Consider the following 16,538-nt stretch of genomic DNA (forward strand, 5'->3'; position numbering starts at 1 on the left):
ATTAATATTACTGGCTCACTAGACAATTATCTAATTCAGCACCAAACTTTTATTTTGCCTACACCAATGTGGCGGGCAGTGCACTTCCGGCTCATAATGAGCATGTGCTTCCTACCTGCCATATGGAGGTTTAGGAAGCCATTTAGCGCCTGAAAAACGGATGCTGCACGGTCCTGCCTACATGTTTCTTACAACTTGCAAATGAAAATTATTTAATAAAGTTATAAAGAAGCTGCTCACAGACTTGAGACAATTTAATGCAAGCATTAAGCTTACAATAAGTTGTACAGCTAGCTTTTGAACCAAGTAAAACAGTAGTCTGGCACTATTGCCAATTATTTGGAAATGATGTGCAGGTGAACTAGAAGTCAAGTAAATATATCACAGCTTAATATGTGAGTACTTTGATCCATGTTTTACTTTTTCTTCATCATTTATCCCATACATTAAAAAAATTTCATTCTTCAGATATAGGTGTCGCTGGCAAGGCTAACATTTATTGACCATCCCTAGTTGCCCTGAGAATGTGCTGATGGGCCTACTTTTTGAACTACTGCAGGCCTTTGTAGCGGTTTGATATAACTGAGTGGCTTGCTAGGACACTTTAGAACCACATATAGACCAGACTGGGTAAGGACACCAAGTTTCCTTCTCTAGTGAACCAGTTGGCTTTTTACAACAATGCAACGGCTTCAAGGTGACTTTTGTTGATACCAGCTTTTTATTTCCAGATTTTTAAAATTGAATGCAAATTCTCAAATCGCCATGGGTTGATTTGAACTCACTTTCTCTGGATTACTACTCCAGTAAAATAACCATTACACTACCGTGTCCCATAAAGTGAAGTCTTAATATTATAAGCTTTGACATTTCTATTTGCAATATGCAGGAAACTTTGTGCTATCCGGCACCCATGGGACCGAGCTACTGCCGTTTTTTTTAAAAGCGCCGGATAGACCAGCGTCAATGTTATCAGATAGGAGCTTTTCATCACAGTATCTGACCACAAACACTGTTGCTCAGCAACAGCTTGTAAACACTCAGCCCGTGGCTTGGAAGCGTCTCTGAAGCTGTTGCTAAGATACAGAGACGCTTTCTGGAGCCTGCCGTGTCTGACCACAAACACTGTTGCTCAGCAACAGCTTGTAAACACTCGGCCCAGTAGCTTGGAAGCGTCTCTGAAGCTGTTGCTAAGCGACAAAGACGCTTTCCAGAGCCTGCCTGTGAAAAACAGAAAAAAAACCTAACCAAAACGGCTGCTGATTTCTGCCGTTAGATCAAAGTTGCCGGACATTCAACTTCCGGATAGCACAAAGTTTCCTGTATAAGGGGTAATTTTATGAATTTGCACTTCTAGTATAGAGCTTTGCCTGCCTGCACAGATTGGAATTTGGGTATGTCAACTCAATTTTCTATCCATTAAAATAAATGGATGGGGAATCATGGGGGCACGTATTGGAGTTCCCGATATGCATCTCAACAGGCGATGTACTATGTAGGGATCACAAATTTGTTAAATTACCCCGATATTGTTTTGTTCCACAGTAAAATGTAGCAAAGCGAGTAATAATGTACATACTATGTAAAACTGATTGCATGTGTAACAGAATTGGATCAGATTTACTTACTTTGCTTCTGGATCATACTCAGACCATATTCTTTTAAATTCTTCCAAATGATGAGGACCCAGAATGGACCAATCACGTGTCAAATAATCAAAGTTGTCCATGATGACAGCCACAAATAAGTTTATAATCTGAGATATAAAGATGGAAATATTTAGTTGTCCATTTGGGAATTTTTTTTTAGTAAACCGCTGACTTTTACATTAATTTTATGTATGAATGTACAATATCAACAAACACTGGGGGAATTTTTTTCTGGTTGCACGATGTCTCGACATTGCAAAAATAGCTATTTCTGGGGAACTCACAAGTACATTCTCTTATAACGCTTTTATGGTTCTGGTAGATATAGCATAGATTTTCAGATCAGTTTCACCCAATAAGTAGGCGTAAATTGAGCAAAGTTGTTCAGAAAATGTCAGCCGCCTCGTACTCCTGCCATCAAGGTTGCATTTAGAAGTAGTACAAGGCTAGGGTTAAGTGCATATTCGTCACACAGCGCCACCAAGAGGAAACATCATGAAAGGCAACAATAAGCACACACACATGCCATACACTGGCATTAAAAACCTAGTTGCATTGAAGCTGTGAGCAGAGAGTGTTCTTGCAAAGATTTGCAAGGATGTTTCATCAGATGGCACATCATGGGATACGAGTTGCCTGGAAGATTTAAGGCACTGTAGATGACGGTGTATCTGTGGAGGGCATGGGAGGATGTGGATAAAATGGTTAATGCAGTGGTTAGATTCACAAACTAAGAGCAAATGTCTTGTATTACAGCTTGCCAAATGCATCTTGCAGCTGGCACCGGGTGCTGCTCTGCATTCTACTGTTTTTCTTCATGATCCCCTTGATGTGCCTTGGGGCGTTCTTCCTCCAGGGCCACCATGATGATACTTCTTTGCAGGGATCCAGCCTGTGACCCAGTCCTGGACCTCCAGGTGAAGCCAATATCCACCATTCAGCAGCCTGTACCAGCACCGATGATCTATCGGGCCTTTCAGTGTTGGGAGTCTCTGCCCCAACCCTGTCGCCTCCGACATTACTGATTTTGTATGGGGTGGGTGGAGACTCTGCCTCCACCTCTTACAAGGCCCTGTGGAATCCCTAATGTATAGCTGGAACCTGATGTATCTGGGTTCTGGCCTAATTTGCGACCCTTCTAAGGCACTCCCACCAGTGTTACACCCAGAATGAACCAGAAGGGCTGCAGTTTTTGGTTTCAAGAGAAGTGTAGTGGAAAGGTAGAAATATGCTGGAAATAATTGTAAAAGCTTTAATATAAACTCATCCTCGTGAAGCCAAATAGTTAAAAGGGCAATAGATACTGATGTGGTTCAGTAGGGTTGTAAAAAATAGCATAAAGGACAAGCACAAGGCACTTAAAAATACAAATAATTTGGTAAGGAAAACTAGCAAATGCAGCTTAAAAATAATTAGAGAAGCAAAAGGAAAGAAAAAATATCAAGCGTAAGAAACTATCTTAGGTAACAATAAAAGCGTTTTGAAATATCTAGCAAATAAAGGAAAAAAGAAACCATTGGACTAGAAATTTAATGGCATCATGATCATTTTTCGGGCACTAATCGGGCACTTAAGCCTCCAATATGGCGGGCAGGAATCACACGCTCATTACGAGCCAGAAGTGCGCCTGAAATAGGCAAAATTAGACCCTTAGCATATGCAAATAAGGGGCCTAACCCCTGTTTGAAGTCCCCTGTGCAAGATTGGGTTGCCTTGAACGCAGCCAGGAAAGCCAGGTCTCCATGCAACCCAATCAACGCAACTGCTGTAGGCTGCCACCAAAAAGGTAAGTTAAAAAAAATACTTAGCTGAATGTGGAGCCAGAAGGTGCAAGAGTACTCCTACCGGCTCCACATTCAAACCACGAGCAGTTGCCTCCTCCCCTCGATCATGACCTCAATCCAGCCCCCCTCCCCCCCACCAACCTTCGCTGCCTCCACCCCCTTTCTGTTCTGGTCACCCTGCTCCCGATCGGCCCATCTCTCCTGATTGCCCCTTCCCCCTACCTCCTCGTCATTCCCTTTAAGCACTGCCGACGACACTGCCCAGTATTCAAAGCCTCTTCACCGGTGAGCTGCCTGGGTTGCTTCCAGTAGGTGTCCGCATTTTGCTGGTGACATTTAAATGAGGTCCGAGGCCCAATACTGGGTTCGCCTTGGGCCTATCTGTTCAGGTGCAGGATCATTTTGTGTTTCTACCATTGTTCCCCTTAAAAATAACTATGGAAACTGATACTGTTGGATATGGAACTAGCACAGCTGTTACTTTTGATTTGTCTTTACAGAAGAAGAGGGTGCAGAATTGCATACGTTGGGATGAGATCTCCATAAACAGCAGAAAAGTGGGTATATGGTGCCCAAATTGTGACAAAATGGTCACTAAAAGATTAGATTTTTCCTGAAATAGACAAGGCAAGAGTCCAGATAACATACATCTATGAGTTCTAAAGGAAGTAGAATAAAATAAAACAAATCTATAACTAAGCAGACAAAGGGTTAAAAATACTTCAATGCATTTAAAAATTAGAACTGTGGAACTAGTCCCAACTTCTACCCCCAGGCCATAAGACTCATGAATATATAATTTATTATTATTATTACTGTTGTTTTATTTATTATTACTGTATTTCCATTAGTATTTTATCATTGTTATGCCATATTTATTCCAATGTTGGGAGGACTCGTAAAAATCAACATTTCATTGTGCAGTACACACGTCTGCTGCATATATGACAAATAAAAAAAATTGAATTGAATAGTCAGAAAAAAACAAAATAGCAGAGTTGTTATGCAGTTACTTTGCACTTACAAAGGAAAAAGGTGGCGATTTGCAAACAGACTTACAAGAACAGGGAGAAGGGCAAGGTAGCGTGTAGATAATAACAGCAATGCTAAATCCAGACAATGTGCATGTTCATACAAAGAATAATATGTCAATGGAACAGATTTTCAGGAAAGGCCGTTGAAGGAACTATCAAGCAAATTTAGATAGGTTTCTGGGGAATTAATGAATTGAGCAATATGATAAGAAGAAAGGAAGTTGGCCTTCAGAATAACCATTGTTGTGTGAAATGCCTTTTCCTGTCCAAAAATTTATTGTTTCTGTTCTCTAGTATAGGTCGTTTAAAATTCTAGGAAATACAAAGGTTCATTTATTTACTTTTACTTTTCTCACCAATTTTCTCTGCCAATTTCTTCCCTCCTCATTGACTCTTGCTAGGGTATGATTCACAGCTGTTGTACACTTTCCAATAACTCATGGAAGTAGCCACTGTTTATGTGTAAACCTCAATGGTGAGTGTTGGGAGGCTACTCAATGGCAATTGGCATCACAGTCAAGCCCATTCCATTCCTCACCTGATGGTCCATATCCATGAGTCGTGGTTGGATAGTCATGAGAAACAGGAACTTTGGATGATTTTCCCCTCCTACTGGCACTGAGGTCAATGGTAGTACCCCTGCCACCACCCTAGATAGGATTAATTACTTTAGCACAGATCAAAGGGTGAACCTGGTATCTTCCTGGTCTGTATGGTTCAGCTACTTGCTGTCCGAATTTGCTGGCTGAGCTGTTTGGCAACTTTGGGAAGCATAAGTTTGCTGCTTGCATGAATGTTAACTTTTCATTCAGTTACAAGTAATTTCAAGTAAAGTTTCTATGATAACAAAGTTCAAGCCAACATGAATATGAATACCACATACCAGAAAGGCGCATAACATGTAAAAAGTGATGAAATATACAATAGCAAAGTTGCTACCACATGTAAACTCTTCTCCTGGACCATACTCTGACTCCGGGTCACAGCGTCTTCCAGGCATGCATGCCAACATGATTTCTTGCCAGGCTTCTCCAGTGGCACATCTGTTGAAACAGTATTAAGTCATCAGAAAAACTATTGATGCTAATTTAATATTAATGTTACTTGTTAATGTAATTGATGCAAGACGTATTGAGGGTAATTTTCACCTTCCACTGCTTGGGAGGTCATCTGGCAGAGCGGATCACCTGCCTGTTGTAGAACCCACCCAATTTTCATCCCATTGAAATCCCTGAACCAGAGTGATTTATACATAGCTTGAACTCAAAGTCCAGATTTTGTGATATAGTTTCTGTGATTTTTTTCTTGATTTTAACAGTTTATACTTTCAGTTTCACACTTGATTGGATTACCAATCCAGACCAGAATCAAACAATATTGGAATGTGCAATTTGGGATAAACCGGACAGAAAGAAACTTAGAGAGATATATTTCATGTCAGTATGATTCCAGAAGTAGGTTAATATGCATTTACTTCTTTATCATATCAGCAACTGATATTCTCAGCAAAAAACAATACATATCTGACTACACTAACAATTATATGAAGATTACTTATAAATGTGGTTAGATCAAAGGATAAAATCACCTAACAGCTTTTGGGGATCCTAGTACCACAGATATTCTAAAAGGTATAACCTCGAGCTTGTGTTGGATTGTAGAAATCTATGTGAAGCAAGATTATTCAACACTGTTAGGTTTCTTTTTCATCAGTCAAAATGTTCATTAACAAAGCCAATGCAAATCAAACAGGGAAATTGATGACTAACTTCATAGACTGAAAGGTAGGCTTGCAGTATCTAGCCAGCTGTTCTGTTATGTTGATGGATCTTATTTGTAAATAGATACTGAATATTTGTTGACAATTCTTTGACCAATTTTTTCCTTAAGATGTGGATGTTAGCTGAACTACTAATCCCTGCTCCCATCACTATTACACCTGCAACCTACAAATTCTCCATCCCTAACAGAGTGCATCAGCAAGCCTCCCTAATTGACAGTAGCTTTCCTTTGTTGTTGAACTGTTATATATGTCTTCTCTGTTTTTCTCTTACAGGAAAAAATGGCCCAGTTTGTGGCTCCCTGGCACAAGACCTCTGATCCCTTGAGGAGGACGTACTGGAGATCCTGGAAGCTATGCAGCTGAACTTGTTGGGGACAGAGAAGTAGCAGGGCCAGTGGCAGTTACAGGTTTGTGGACCATTTGCAACTTGCCTGTATAATGGTTTGGGAGCATTAACACACCAGCAAGCAACAGAATTGAGCACCTTGAAAAGCGACAGAGGAGTCCTCATTGTAGCCACATAATGTGAGAAGATCTCTTCATTTTCTTTTCCTCTAGATAAACCAAAGCAAGATTCCACTGTGCAAGAGGAGGAGGAAAGAGCCCAGTGCTCTCCCACCCGCCATATTCTCACTCACACCATCACTGACCCTTTTTCTCTCACTCACCAGGCTCAGAATAATCCAGCCAGTGGCGAGGGGTTGGTGAGTGGAGAGAAGAACTAGATAGTTCTGTTGATGGCTTTTCACTGGGCTAGATACAAAACACGAGAGTGCCGGAAACATCAGAGGTGAGAGTGGAATCAGACAATGGGAGCGGAAGCTCCACAGAAGGCAGTTCCTGGGTAGAGCTGGCAGACTTTGGTATCAGGTGTACAGCTCTAAAATGAAGGATGCTGCATGCAAATCACACTCACATGAAAACACTAAGGATTATCTAAACCTACCAGAGACAGATGGCAGAGATCACAGTAAAGTTCAATGCCATCCTCTGTGCCAATATCAGAGAAGGATTTGACTGAATGCAGTGCTACATAGGGAGAGTGGCAGCACCAGGAACATCTACATCTGTACTCACTCCACAACAGAGAGGCTTCCAGGCAAGCCAGTGCATTCAATGCAGATCCTTTGACCTTCAGCCCTTGGGGAATCATTCAAAGAGAATGATGGCATCTGGCTTCTGAGAGGTAGTTAACAGGCAGTTAAGAGGCTTTTTCCCATTTTGAGACTTCTGCTGTGGGCTTCCCGACGTCGGGGAACTCCGCCAGGGTAAGTGAGGTGTGCTGTGGGTCTGTTGTAATGTTTGTTTATAGATGACAGCTGTAGAAGTGGTGTGAAGGATGCAATGGGACACTGGTGAGTATCAGAGGTAAGGAAATGTTGGGAAAGTCATTTTTAATGTGCTTAGATTTTTATGTAGATGACAAGCTTTGAAGTGTTTCTGTGGCCTCACCTCATTGGGAGAAGTGACAGATCGCTTCTGTACCCTCACCTGCAGCTGCCATCTGTTTTATCCTAAGGAGAGAGTCAATGGAAAGCCTGGGTGCAAGGGTTCACCTTTGTACAGTGATTGTCAGTGTTTGACAGCACCTCAATGCTGTCAAACACTGTCAAATCATCTGTCAAAAATAAATGGATCATGTCCCTTTAAGAAAACCGGCAGATGAAGCGTCATCAACTGATATCATCTGACACCGGCTTTCCCTTAATTGGCCAGCAAGTCCGCAGGGCGGGCTTAACGAGACCAATCAGGGGAAAATAGCGTCTGTGCATCGGACGTCGCTGGGGGCGGGACTAGAACCCGGAAGACAGCATTCCTGCTCCCAACTCGTCTCGGCAGGTAAAATCCAACCCAAAGTGTCTCGTTGGTGACATCTTTGAACTACACTTGCTGGGACCACCCTTTCCCATGGGAGTACGGGATCGCAGAATCACCTCTAGTGTGCCAGGGAGCCCATGAGAGGCAGTCGCCTTGGTTCATGTCAATTAACTCGTTGTTGATTACCTTTTGGGGTTGGAGAGGAATTTCTTCAAACTTTTCCCCCCTGAATTGACTTATATGGCTGCTGGTGGGTGGGGAGAATTAAGGGTCAATTTGCTTAGTTACAAAAGACAAGGCTGAAGCATTTGCAACTATCTTCAACCAGAAGTGCCGAGTGGATGATCCATCTCGGCCTCCTCCTGAGGTCCCCAGCATCACAGATGCCAGTCTTCAGCCCATTCAATTCACTCCACGTGATGTCAAGAAACGGCTGAAGACACTGGATACTGCAAAGGCTATGGGCCCTGACAACATTCCGGCAATAGTACTGAAGACTTGTGCTCCAGAACTAGCTGCGCCCCTAGCCAAGCTGTTCCAGTACAGCTACAACACTGGCATCTACCCGGCAATGTGGAAAATTGCCCAAGTATGTCCTGTCTACAAAAAGCAGGACAAATCTGACCCGGCCAATTACTGTCCCATCAGTCTACTCTCAATCATCAGCAAAGTGATGGAAGGTGTCGTCGACAGTGCTATCAAGCGGCACTTACTCAGCAATAACCTGCTAACTGACGCCCAGTTTGGGTTTCGCCAGGGCCACTCAGCTCCTGACCTCATTACAGCCTTGGTCCAAACATGGACAAAAGAGCTGAACTCAAGAGGTGAGGTGAGAGTGACTGCCCTTGACATCAAGGCAGCATTTGATCGAGTGTGGCATCAAGGAGCGCTAGCAAAACTGAAGTCAATGGAATCAAAGGGAAAACTCTCCATTGGTTGGAATCATACCTAGCTCAAAGGAAGTTGGCTGTGGTTGTTGGAGGTCATTCATCTCAATCACATGACATCACTGCAGGAGTTCCTCAGGGCAGTGTCCTAGGCCCAACCATCTTCAGCTGTTTCATCAATGACCTTCCCTCCATCATAAGGTCAGAAGTGGGGATGTTCGCTGATGATTGCACACTATTCAGCACCATTCGAGACTCGTCAGATACTGACGCAGTCCGTGTCCATATGCAGCAAGACCTGGACAACATTCAGACTTGGGCTGACAAGTGGCAAGTAACATTCGCACCACACAAGTGCCAGGCAATGACCATCTCCAACAAGTGAGACTCTAACCATCTCTCCTTGACATTCAATGGCATTACCATCACTGAATCCCCCACTATCAACATCCTGGGGGTTACCATTGATCAGAAACTGAACTGGACCAGCCATATAAATACTGTGGCTACAAGAGCAGGCCAGAGGCTGGGAATTCTGCGGCGAGTGTCTCACCTCCTGACTCCCCAAAGCCTTTCCACCATCTACAAGGCACAAGTCAGGAGTGTGATGGAATACACTGTAGGAGTCTACGTACTCCTAGCAAAAAATACTGAACTCGGAGAGGTTCAACAGAAAAGGTTTAATTCTTGAGACTGCATGTTGAACACAAAATGGCGTCAGAGCCTACACCAAGTCTGACTGCTTTTCATCAGTCCACAGCTTCGACTGCTCCTCCCCCGCTCTGGGCTTAACTATGTTGCAGATCGAGTTTCTTAAAGGTGTGATCCTTCTTAAAGGCATGACGCCTGATTTATAGTCTACGGACCGAAAAGCGGATTGTGTCCTTTCTGTGGTCGGTACGCCACACAGCTCCCCCCAGAATCCGCTAGTAGGGAGTGTACGAACCGGCGTGGCGGCTTGATGGCACGGCCGGAACGGCTCTTGGCGGTTGGTGTCGGGAGCGGGGCGGTCGGACGTGTCGGGCTCTTAGGCGGTCTGCCCCGCGGTGGGGGTTGGCCTACTTGAACGGGTTCGTCGGGCTCTAGGTGCGCCAGCTTGAGCCGGTCGACCGACACCTTGTCAGTTCTGCCGTCCACTTCGAGGAGGAAGAACTTGTTCCCCGTCTGGAGTACCTTGTAGGGTCCGTCGTATGGGGGGCGTAGAGGTCCTCGGTGGGCGTCATGGCGCACGAAAACAAATTTGGCCATGTGCAGGCTAGGTGGTACGCGGGTTGCTGGTTCGCCGTGCCGGCCGGTGGGTACCGGAGCGAACTGTTGTGCTCGGTTGGCGAAAGCGCGGCGTTGCTGGTCAGCCTACCAGGGGGTCGTGGCGGTGGGCAGGAACTCTCCGGGTACGCGCAGCGGCTGGCCGTACACGAGTTCCGCCGCCGAGGCTTGCAGGTCTTCCTTGACCGCAGAGCGTAGGCCAAGTAGCACCCACGGGAGGCGGTCGATCCAAGCCTCGTCCTCGAGGCTGGCGCGGAGGGACGCCTTCATGGACCTGTGGAATCGCTCGCACAGTCCGTTGGCTTGGGGGTGGTAAGCCGTGGTGCGGTGAATGGCCACCCCGAGGTTTCGGGCGATGGCGGCCCACAGATCAGAGGTGAACTGCGGGCCTCTATCCGACGTCATGTCGGAGGGGACGCTGAACCGAGCGACCCAGGTACTGATGAACGCCCTCGCGATGTCGGCGGTGGTGGTGGACGTCAGTGGAATGGCCTCGGGCCAGCGGGTGGTACGGTCCACGATTGTCAGCAGGTGCGTGTGACCTTGTGATGGCGGCAGGAGGCCGACGAGGTCGATGTGGACGTGGTCAAACCTTCTTTCTGGCACGGTGAACTCCTCGAGTGGGGCTTTGACGTGCTGGTGGATTTTGGCACGCTGGCAAGCTATGCAGGATCTGGACCAGACGCGCACATCTTTGCGCAGGCCGCGCCAGACAAATCGGTTGGCCACCAGTCTGATGGACGCGCGGGTGCCAGGGTGTGAGAGGCCGTGGACGATGTCGAACACCCGTTTTCGCCAGGACGCTGGGACTACGGGGCGGGGTTGCGCCAAGGAGGTGTCGCATTTGACTGTGACGGCGGACGGGCCGCAGGCGACGTCGGTCAGTCGCAGCCCTGGGAAGGTTGTGGGCGCGGAGAGCAGATCGGGGTCGGTGTGTTGCTCCGCTACCAGTTGAGCATAGTCCACTGCCAGGTGTGCGCCGTGGACGGCGGGGCGGGATAGGCAGTCGGCCACCACGTTGTCTCGACCGGAGACGTGCCGGATGTCCGTGGTGAATTCAGACACTGCGGCTAGCTGGCGTTGTTGCCTGGTTGACCACGGGTCCGCAGATTTCGCTATCGCGAATGTCAGGGGTTTGTGGTCGACAAACACGGTGAAGGGGCAGCCCTCCAGAAGAAATCTAAAATGGCGGACTGCCAGGTACAGTGCGAGGAGCTCGCGGTCAAAGGCGCTGTATTTGGCCTCCGGGGGGCGCAGTTGGCGGCTGAAAAAGGCCAGCGGTTGCCAGGCCCCGTCGACCCACTGTTTGTACACGGCGCCGACCGCGTGGTCGGAGGCGTCCGTGGTGAGGGCCACCCTGGCGTTGGGCTGTGGGTGAGCGAGCATGGTGGCGTCGGCAAGCGCCTTTTTGGTCGAGTCGAAAGCGGTCAACATGTCCGCCGACCACTCGATCGCCATTCTGTCTTTCTTACCCCGGAGAGCTTCGTATAGGGGCCGCATGAGGGAGGCAGCTCCGGGAATGAAGCGGTTGTAAAAGTTGATCATCCCCAAGAACTCCTGGGGGCCTTTGATGGTGGTAGGCCGGGGGAACTGCTGGACGGCTTGCACCTTGGCGGGCAGGGGAATGGCTCCGTCCTGCGTGATGTGGTGGCCGAGGAATTCGATCCTGCTGAGGCCGAATTGGCACTTGGCTGGGCTGATGATGAGCCCGTGCTCACTGAGCCGCTGGAACAGGGTGCGGAGGTGCTCGATGTGTTCCTGCTTGGAGGAACTAGCTACCAGGATGTCATCCAGGTAGACAAAGAGGAACTTCAGGTCCCGGAGGACCGAGTCCATGAGCCGCTGGAAGGCCTGGGCTGTGTTTTTGAGGCCGAAGGGCATTCGGAGGAACTCGAATAGCCCAAAAGGGGTGATTATGGCCGTCTTGGGAACGTCCGTGGGGTGGACTGGCACCTGATGGTAACCGCGCACCAGGTCGACTTTGGAGAAGACTGAGCGGCCGGCCAGTCTAGCTGAGAAATCTTGAATGTGCGGTATGGGGTACCGATCCGGCGTGGTGGCGTCATTTAGGCGCCGGTGGTCCCCGCAGGGGCGCCATCCCCCGTCGGGTTTGGTGACGATGTGGAGTGGGGAGGCCCAGGGCTGTTGGTGCGGCGGATGATGCCGAGCTGTTCCATTGTGGCGAACTCGGCCCGCGCGATCTCCAGCTTGGCCGGGTCCAGCCTGCGGGCGTGGGCATACACCGGTGGGCCTGTGGTGGGGATGAAGTGTTCTACCCCATGCTTAGCAACTTTCGCGGAGAAGGTCGGGTTGGTGAGGGCTGGGAACTCAGCCAGGAATGCTGAGTAGTCGTCCGTTGAGCGGGCGCAGCACTGCCACGCCATTTCGGCGGGTTGGGGGGGGGGCCATGGCGCCCGGGATAGGTGACATGGTGCTCATGTCCACGAGGCGGTGCCGAGGCATGTCGACCAACAGGCCGTGGGCGCACAGGAAATCCGCACCGAGGAGCGGGGAGAGCACCTTGGCGGTGATAAACTCCCAGTGGTAGCGGCGGCCTGCGAGGTCGATGGTGACGGTGCGGGTGCCGTACGTCCAGATGTCGGTGCCGTTGGCGGCAGCCAGCGCAGGGCCGCGGCCGCCTCGCTGGATCTCGAGGGCGGACGCGGGGATGATGCTGCGCTGCGCGCCCGTGTCGCATAGGAAACGGCGTCCGGAGGCGCTGTCCGTAACGTACAGCAGCGCGCCTGCTTGCCCCACGGCCATTGTGTAGGCCGGTGTGGGGGCGGTTGGAAACGTGCAGGGATGGCTGCAGTGGCGTGCCCGTGCGCCAAACCGGGTATGGAAGTAGCAGTAGCCCTGGGTCAGAGGGCTTGGGGGACGTGGGGGCCTCGTGGCCGAGCTGTGTGGCCGCGCGATAGAGGGTGGAGCGCGCGCCGACGCTGCGGAGGCCAGGTCAGGGGTGACGGCGTGGTTGGAGCCGGCGGACAGGAGCTTATCGGCTTAGTCGGCCAGGACCTCAAGGTCCGTGAGGCTGGACGCCACGATCGCCGGGCGGATGCTGGGAGGTAGTTGGCAGATAAAGAGCGTGCGGAAGAGGGAGCCGGGCGGTTTCTCGTCGGTCAGAGCAAGCATGTGTGAGAGCAAGTCTGACGGCGTGGAGTCACCAAGGCCCGGGAGGTCGAGGAGGTGGCAGTTGCGCAAAAATTGGGAGGCTGTGAATTTTTTAAGGAGTGCGGCCTTGAGATGTGCGTACTTGCCTTCCTCCGAAGGGTTTTGTAGTGTTGTCCAGACTTTCGTGATTGTGGAGCTGCCCAGGGAGGCGAGGAGGTAGTCGTACATCGTTGCGTCGGCGGTGATGCCGCGGAGTCGGAATTGCGATTCGGCTTGAAGGAACCAGGCGGTGGCTAGGTTCTCCCAGAACTCCGGCAGCTTCACAGAAACTGCGTTTATGTCAGCCATGGTTACGCTTAGGAGTCGTCCTGAGCGTCGGGGTCACCAATGTAGGAGTCTACGTACTCCTAGCAAAAAATACTGAACTCGGAGAGGTTCAACAGAAAAGGTTTAATTCTTGAGACTGCATGTTGAACACAAAATGGCGTCAGAGCCTACACCAAGTCTGACTGCTTTTCATCAGTCCACAGCTTCGACTGCTCCTCCCCCGCTCTGGGCTTAACTATGTTGCAGATCGAGTTTCTTAAAGGTGTGATCCTTCTTAAAGGCATGACGCCTGATTTATAGTCTACGGACCGAAAAGCGGATTGTGTCCTTTCTGTGGTCGGTACGCCACAACTCTCCACTTGCCTGGATGAGTGCAGCTCCAACAACACTCAAGAAGCTCGACACCATTCAGGATAAAGCAGCCCACTTGATTGGCACTCCATCCACCACCTTCAACATTCACTCCCTCCACTACCGGCGCACTGTGGCTGCAGTGTGTACCATCTACAAGATGCACTGCAGCAACTCGCCAAAGCTCCTTCAACAGCACCTTCCAAACCCGCGACCTCTACCACTTAGAAGGACAAGGGCAGCAGACGCATGGGAACATCACCACCTACAAGTTCCCCTCCAAGCCACACACCATCCTGACTTGGACCTGTATCGCCGTTCCTTCACTGTCGTTGGGCCAAAATCCTGGAACACCCTTCCTAACAGCATTGTGGGTGTACCTACACCATATGGACTGCAGCGGTTCAAGAAGGCGGCTCACCACCATCTTCTCAAGGGCAATTAGGGATGGGCACTAAATGCAGGCCTAGCCAGCGATGCCCACATCCCATCAATGAATTTAAAAAAAACATTAGAATTAGATAGACTCGATGGACCAGCTGGTGTTTTTCTGTCCATCATTTTTGTATGTTAGTTACCACATTCAAGAGGGATCAGAGCTTTAACTAGCAACTGTAGACTCATTATGTGACCTTAAAAATCACCGGCCAAAGGTGTGCAGCAGCTAGGCAAAGGGATATGACGAGAGCGAGATCACATACTAGCTCTGTTGAAGAGGACTCGGATGCAATCTTCGAGAGCCCAGGTTACCGAAGAAGGCTGATGGGCATATACCAGGAAATGCTAGGTGCACTGAGCAGCCTGCCAGCGAGCTTGTGAACAATGGCTCAGATCATGGAGGAGTCCAGCTCCAACTTGTATCAGGCTTCGCGCAGACCATGGAGACCATTGTGTCCAACATGGAGCGAGTGGTCAGCAAGGAGACATTTTGTCTTTGATGTGGAAGTCAATAGTATTCAATGTAGCATTTGACCATCTATGCCTTAATTTAACTATGTTCATTCAACTTCTTTGAAAACAAAGATAAATTTACTCCTGTCCCCTGCCAGTGTCATACTGGCAGCTTTAACTTGTTACTAATTAGATCTCACATTTACATTTGAAAACAAACTTATTAAACTGCTGCTACACTGTGCCTGAGCTTAGCTATTTTTTTTCTATCCTATCTCACAAATTCAGCAAGTAATATTGAAATGGAGTGCAGACATAAGTAAGTGAGGATTTAAAAGTTAAGATGAATACAGAGACTAACATACTATTAATGGAATTACTAATATGAAGTTTTTATTTTAAAAGGCAAAATACTGCAGATGCTGGAAATCTGAAATATAAACAGAAAGTGCTGGAAATACTCAGCAGGTCAGACAGCATCTGGTATTTTATTATACATGTGCATACTATAATTGCCTACAATGCATGTACACACACACACTGTAGGAGGCAGTAAAGCACGGCTGAACTGATGTCATATGTGCTTAACAAAATGATATAATTGAGGTTCTATTGGCACCAATTGCCTTTGAATCCTTTAATGTGCAGACATAAGGATTAATTAATGGCAGCAGAGAAGGGATCTTAAATAAAACCTATGTTTGTTAATTCAATTGTACTGCGGTGTGTTACTCACATACTAGTAGATACTTTACTTACAGTCCAAACCATTATTTTATACTTTTTATGCCACACTGCAAAATGGTACAAAAGCTGCAATCAAATAATATGATATTGTGATTTATGTTACTTCAAATCATTCTAGCATTATTTTGTTACAAGCACCAGTGGGGAAAGGGTTTTCTTTGCATCTAAAAATGGCAATGTGCCTTGTAAGATTTTACCATGGCGGTAACGCTTTTTAGAGTTTGGGACTAGTTTAAATGAACACTTTAATTAAATGTTATGAAATATTTACATCAAGTAAGTCAGGTGCAACATTGAACTCACTGCTCAAATGTATTTTTTGCAACTTCTACTACAAACTTGTTTTATGTGGATTTTGCTGTAACAAAATGAGAATCATTCTCAAAAACCTGTGTGAAAGTCTCTTTTTCCAGCTGCTACAATATGGTTAAGCAATATGCAAAGTAGGAGTAATTTATATTAATAGGCTGTTTGTGTCTCAATCATATAATTGCTCAACTGCTGGGCTTTGACCTACTTAATGGATTTGGACAAATAATATTAAAGAAACTTCAAACTACAAAGTTACATTGGGAAGTAATACAGGAAACTTTCTGTTATCCGGCACGGACGGGACCGACGTGGTGCCGGTTCATCAACAATTCTGGATAACCGAATGCTATAGTAAAAGATACGGAGCTCAGAGCTCTGTATAAAGCAACAAACCCTGTTGGCTTCAGAACAATCGGCACACGTTGCAAGCGTCTCTGTAGCTTAGCAACAGCTGCAGCTACACCCTTGCATAGCAACAAATGGAGTAAAAAAAGTAATAAAAGTAATAAAAGTTACCTGAACCTACTCCTGAATTTTGCCGGTTAACCGACATTTCCGGTTATTTAGGGGCCGGTTAA

General features: G+C 47.5%; 1 protein-coding gene across 4 annotated transcripts in view; it reads right to left on the reverse strand.

The window, feature by feature from the left end:
• cacna1db (calcium channel, voltage-dependent, L type, alpha 1D subunit, b) overlaps window positions 1-16,538 on the reverse strand; it is a 792,002-nt gene that overhangs the window by 111,693 nt on the left and 663,771 nt on the right. For all 4 annotated transcript variants that reach the window (XM_086001660.1, XM_086001658.1, XM_086001657.1 and 1 more), the window contains 2 exons: window positions 5,351-5,510; window positions 1,629-1,756 (listed from right to left, as the gene is read on the reverse strand). In XM_086001660.1, the coding sequence (XP_085857786.1) occupies window positions 1,629-1,756; window positions 5,351-5,510 (288 nt within the window). The remainder of the gene's footprint in view (window positions 1-1,628; window positions 1,757-5,350; window positions 5,511-16,538) is intronic.

The sequence above is a fragment of the Somniosus microcephalus genome, chromosome 11 (assembly GCF_052327205.1).
Source record: "Somniosus microcephalus isolate GS21.2 chromosome 11, FLI_Smic_1.0, whole genome shotgun sequence".
Lineage (NCBI taxonomy): Eukaryota > Metazoa > Chordata > Chondrichthyes > Squaliformes > Somniosidae > Somniosus > Somniosus microcephalus.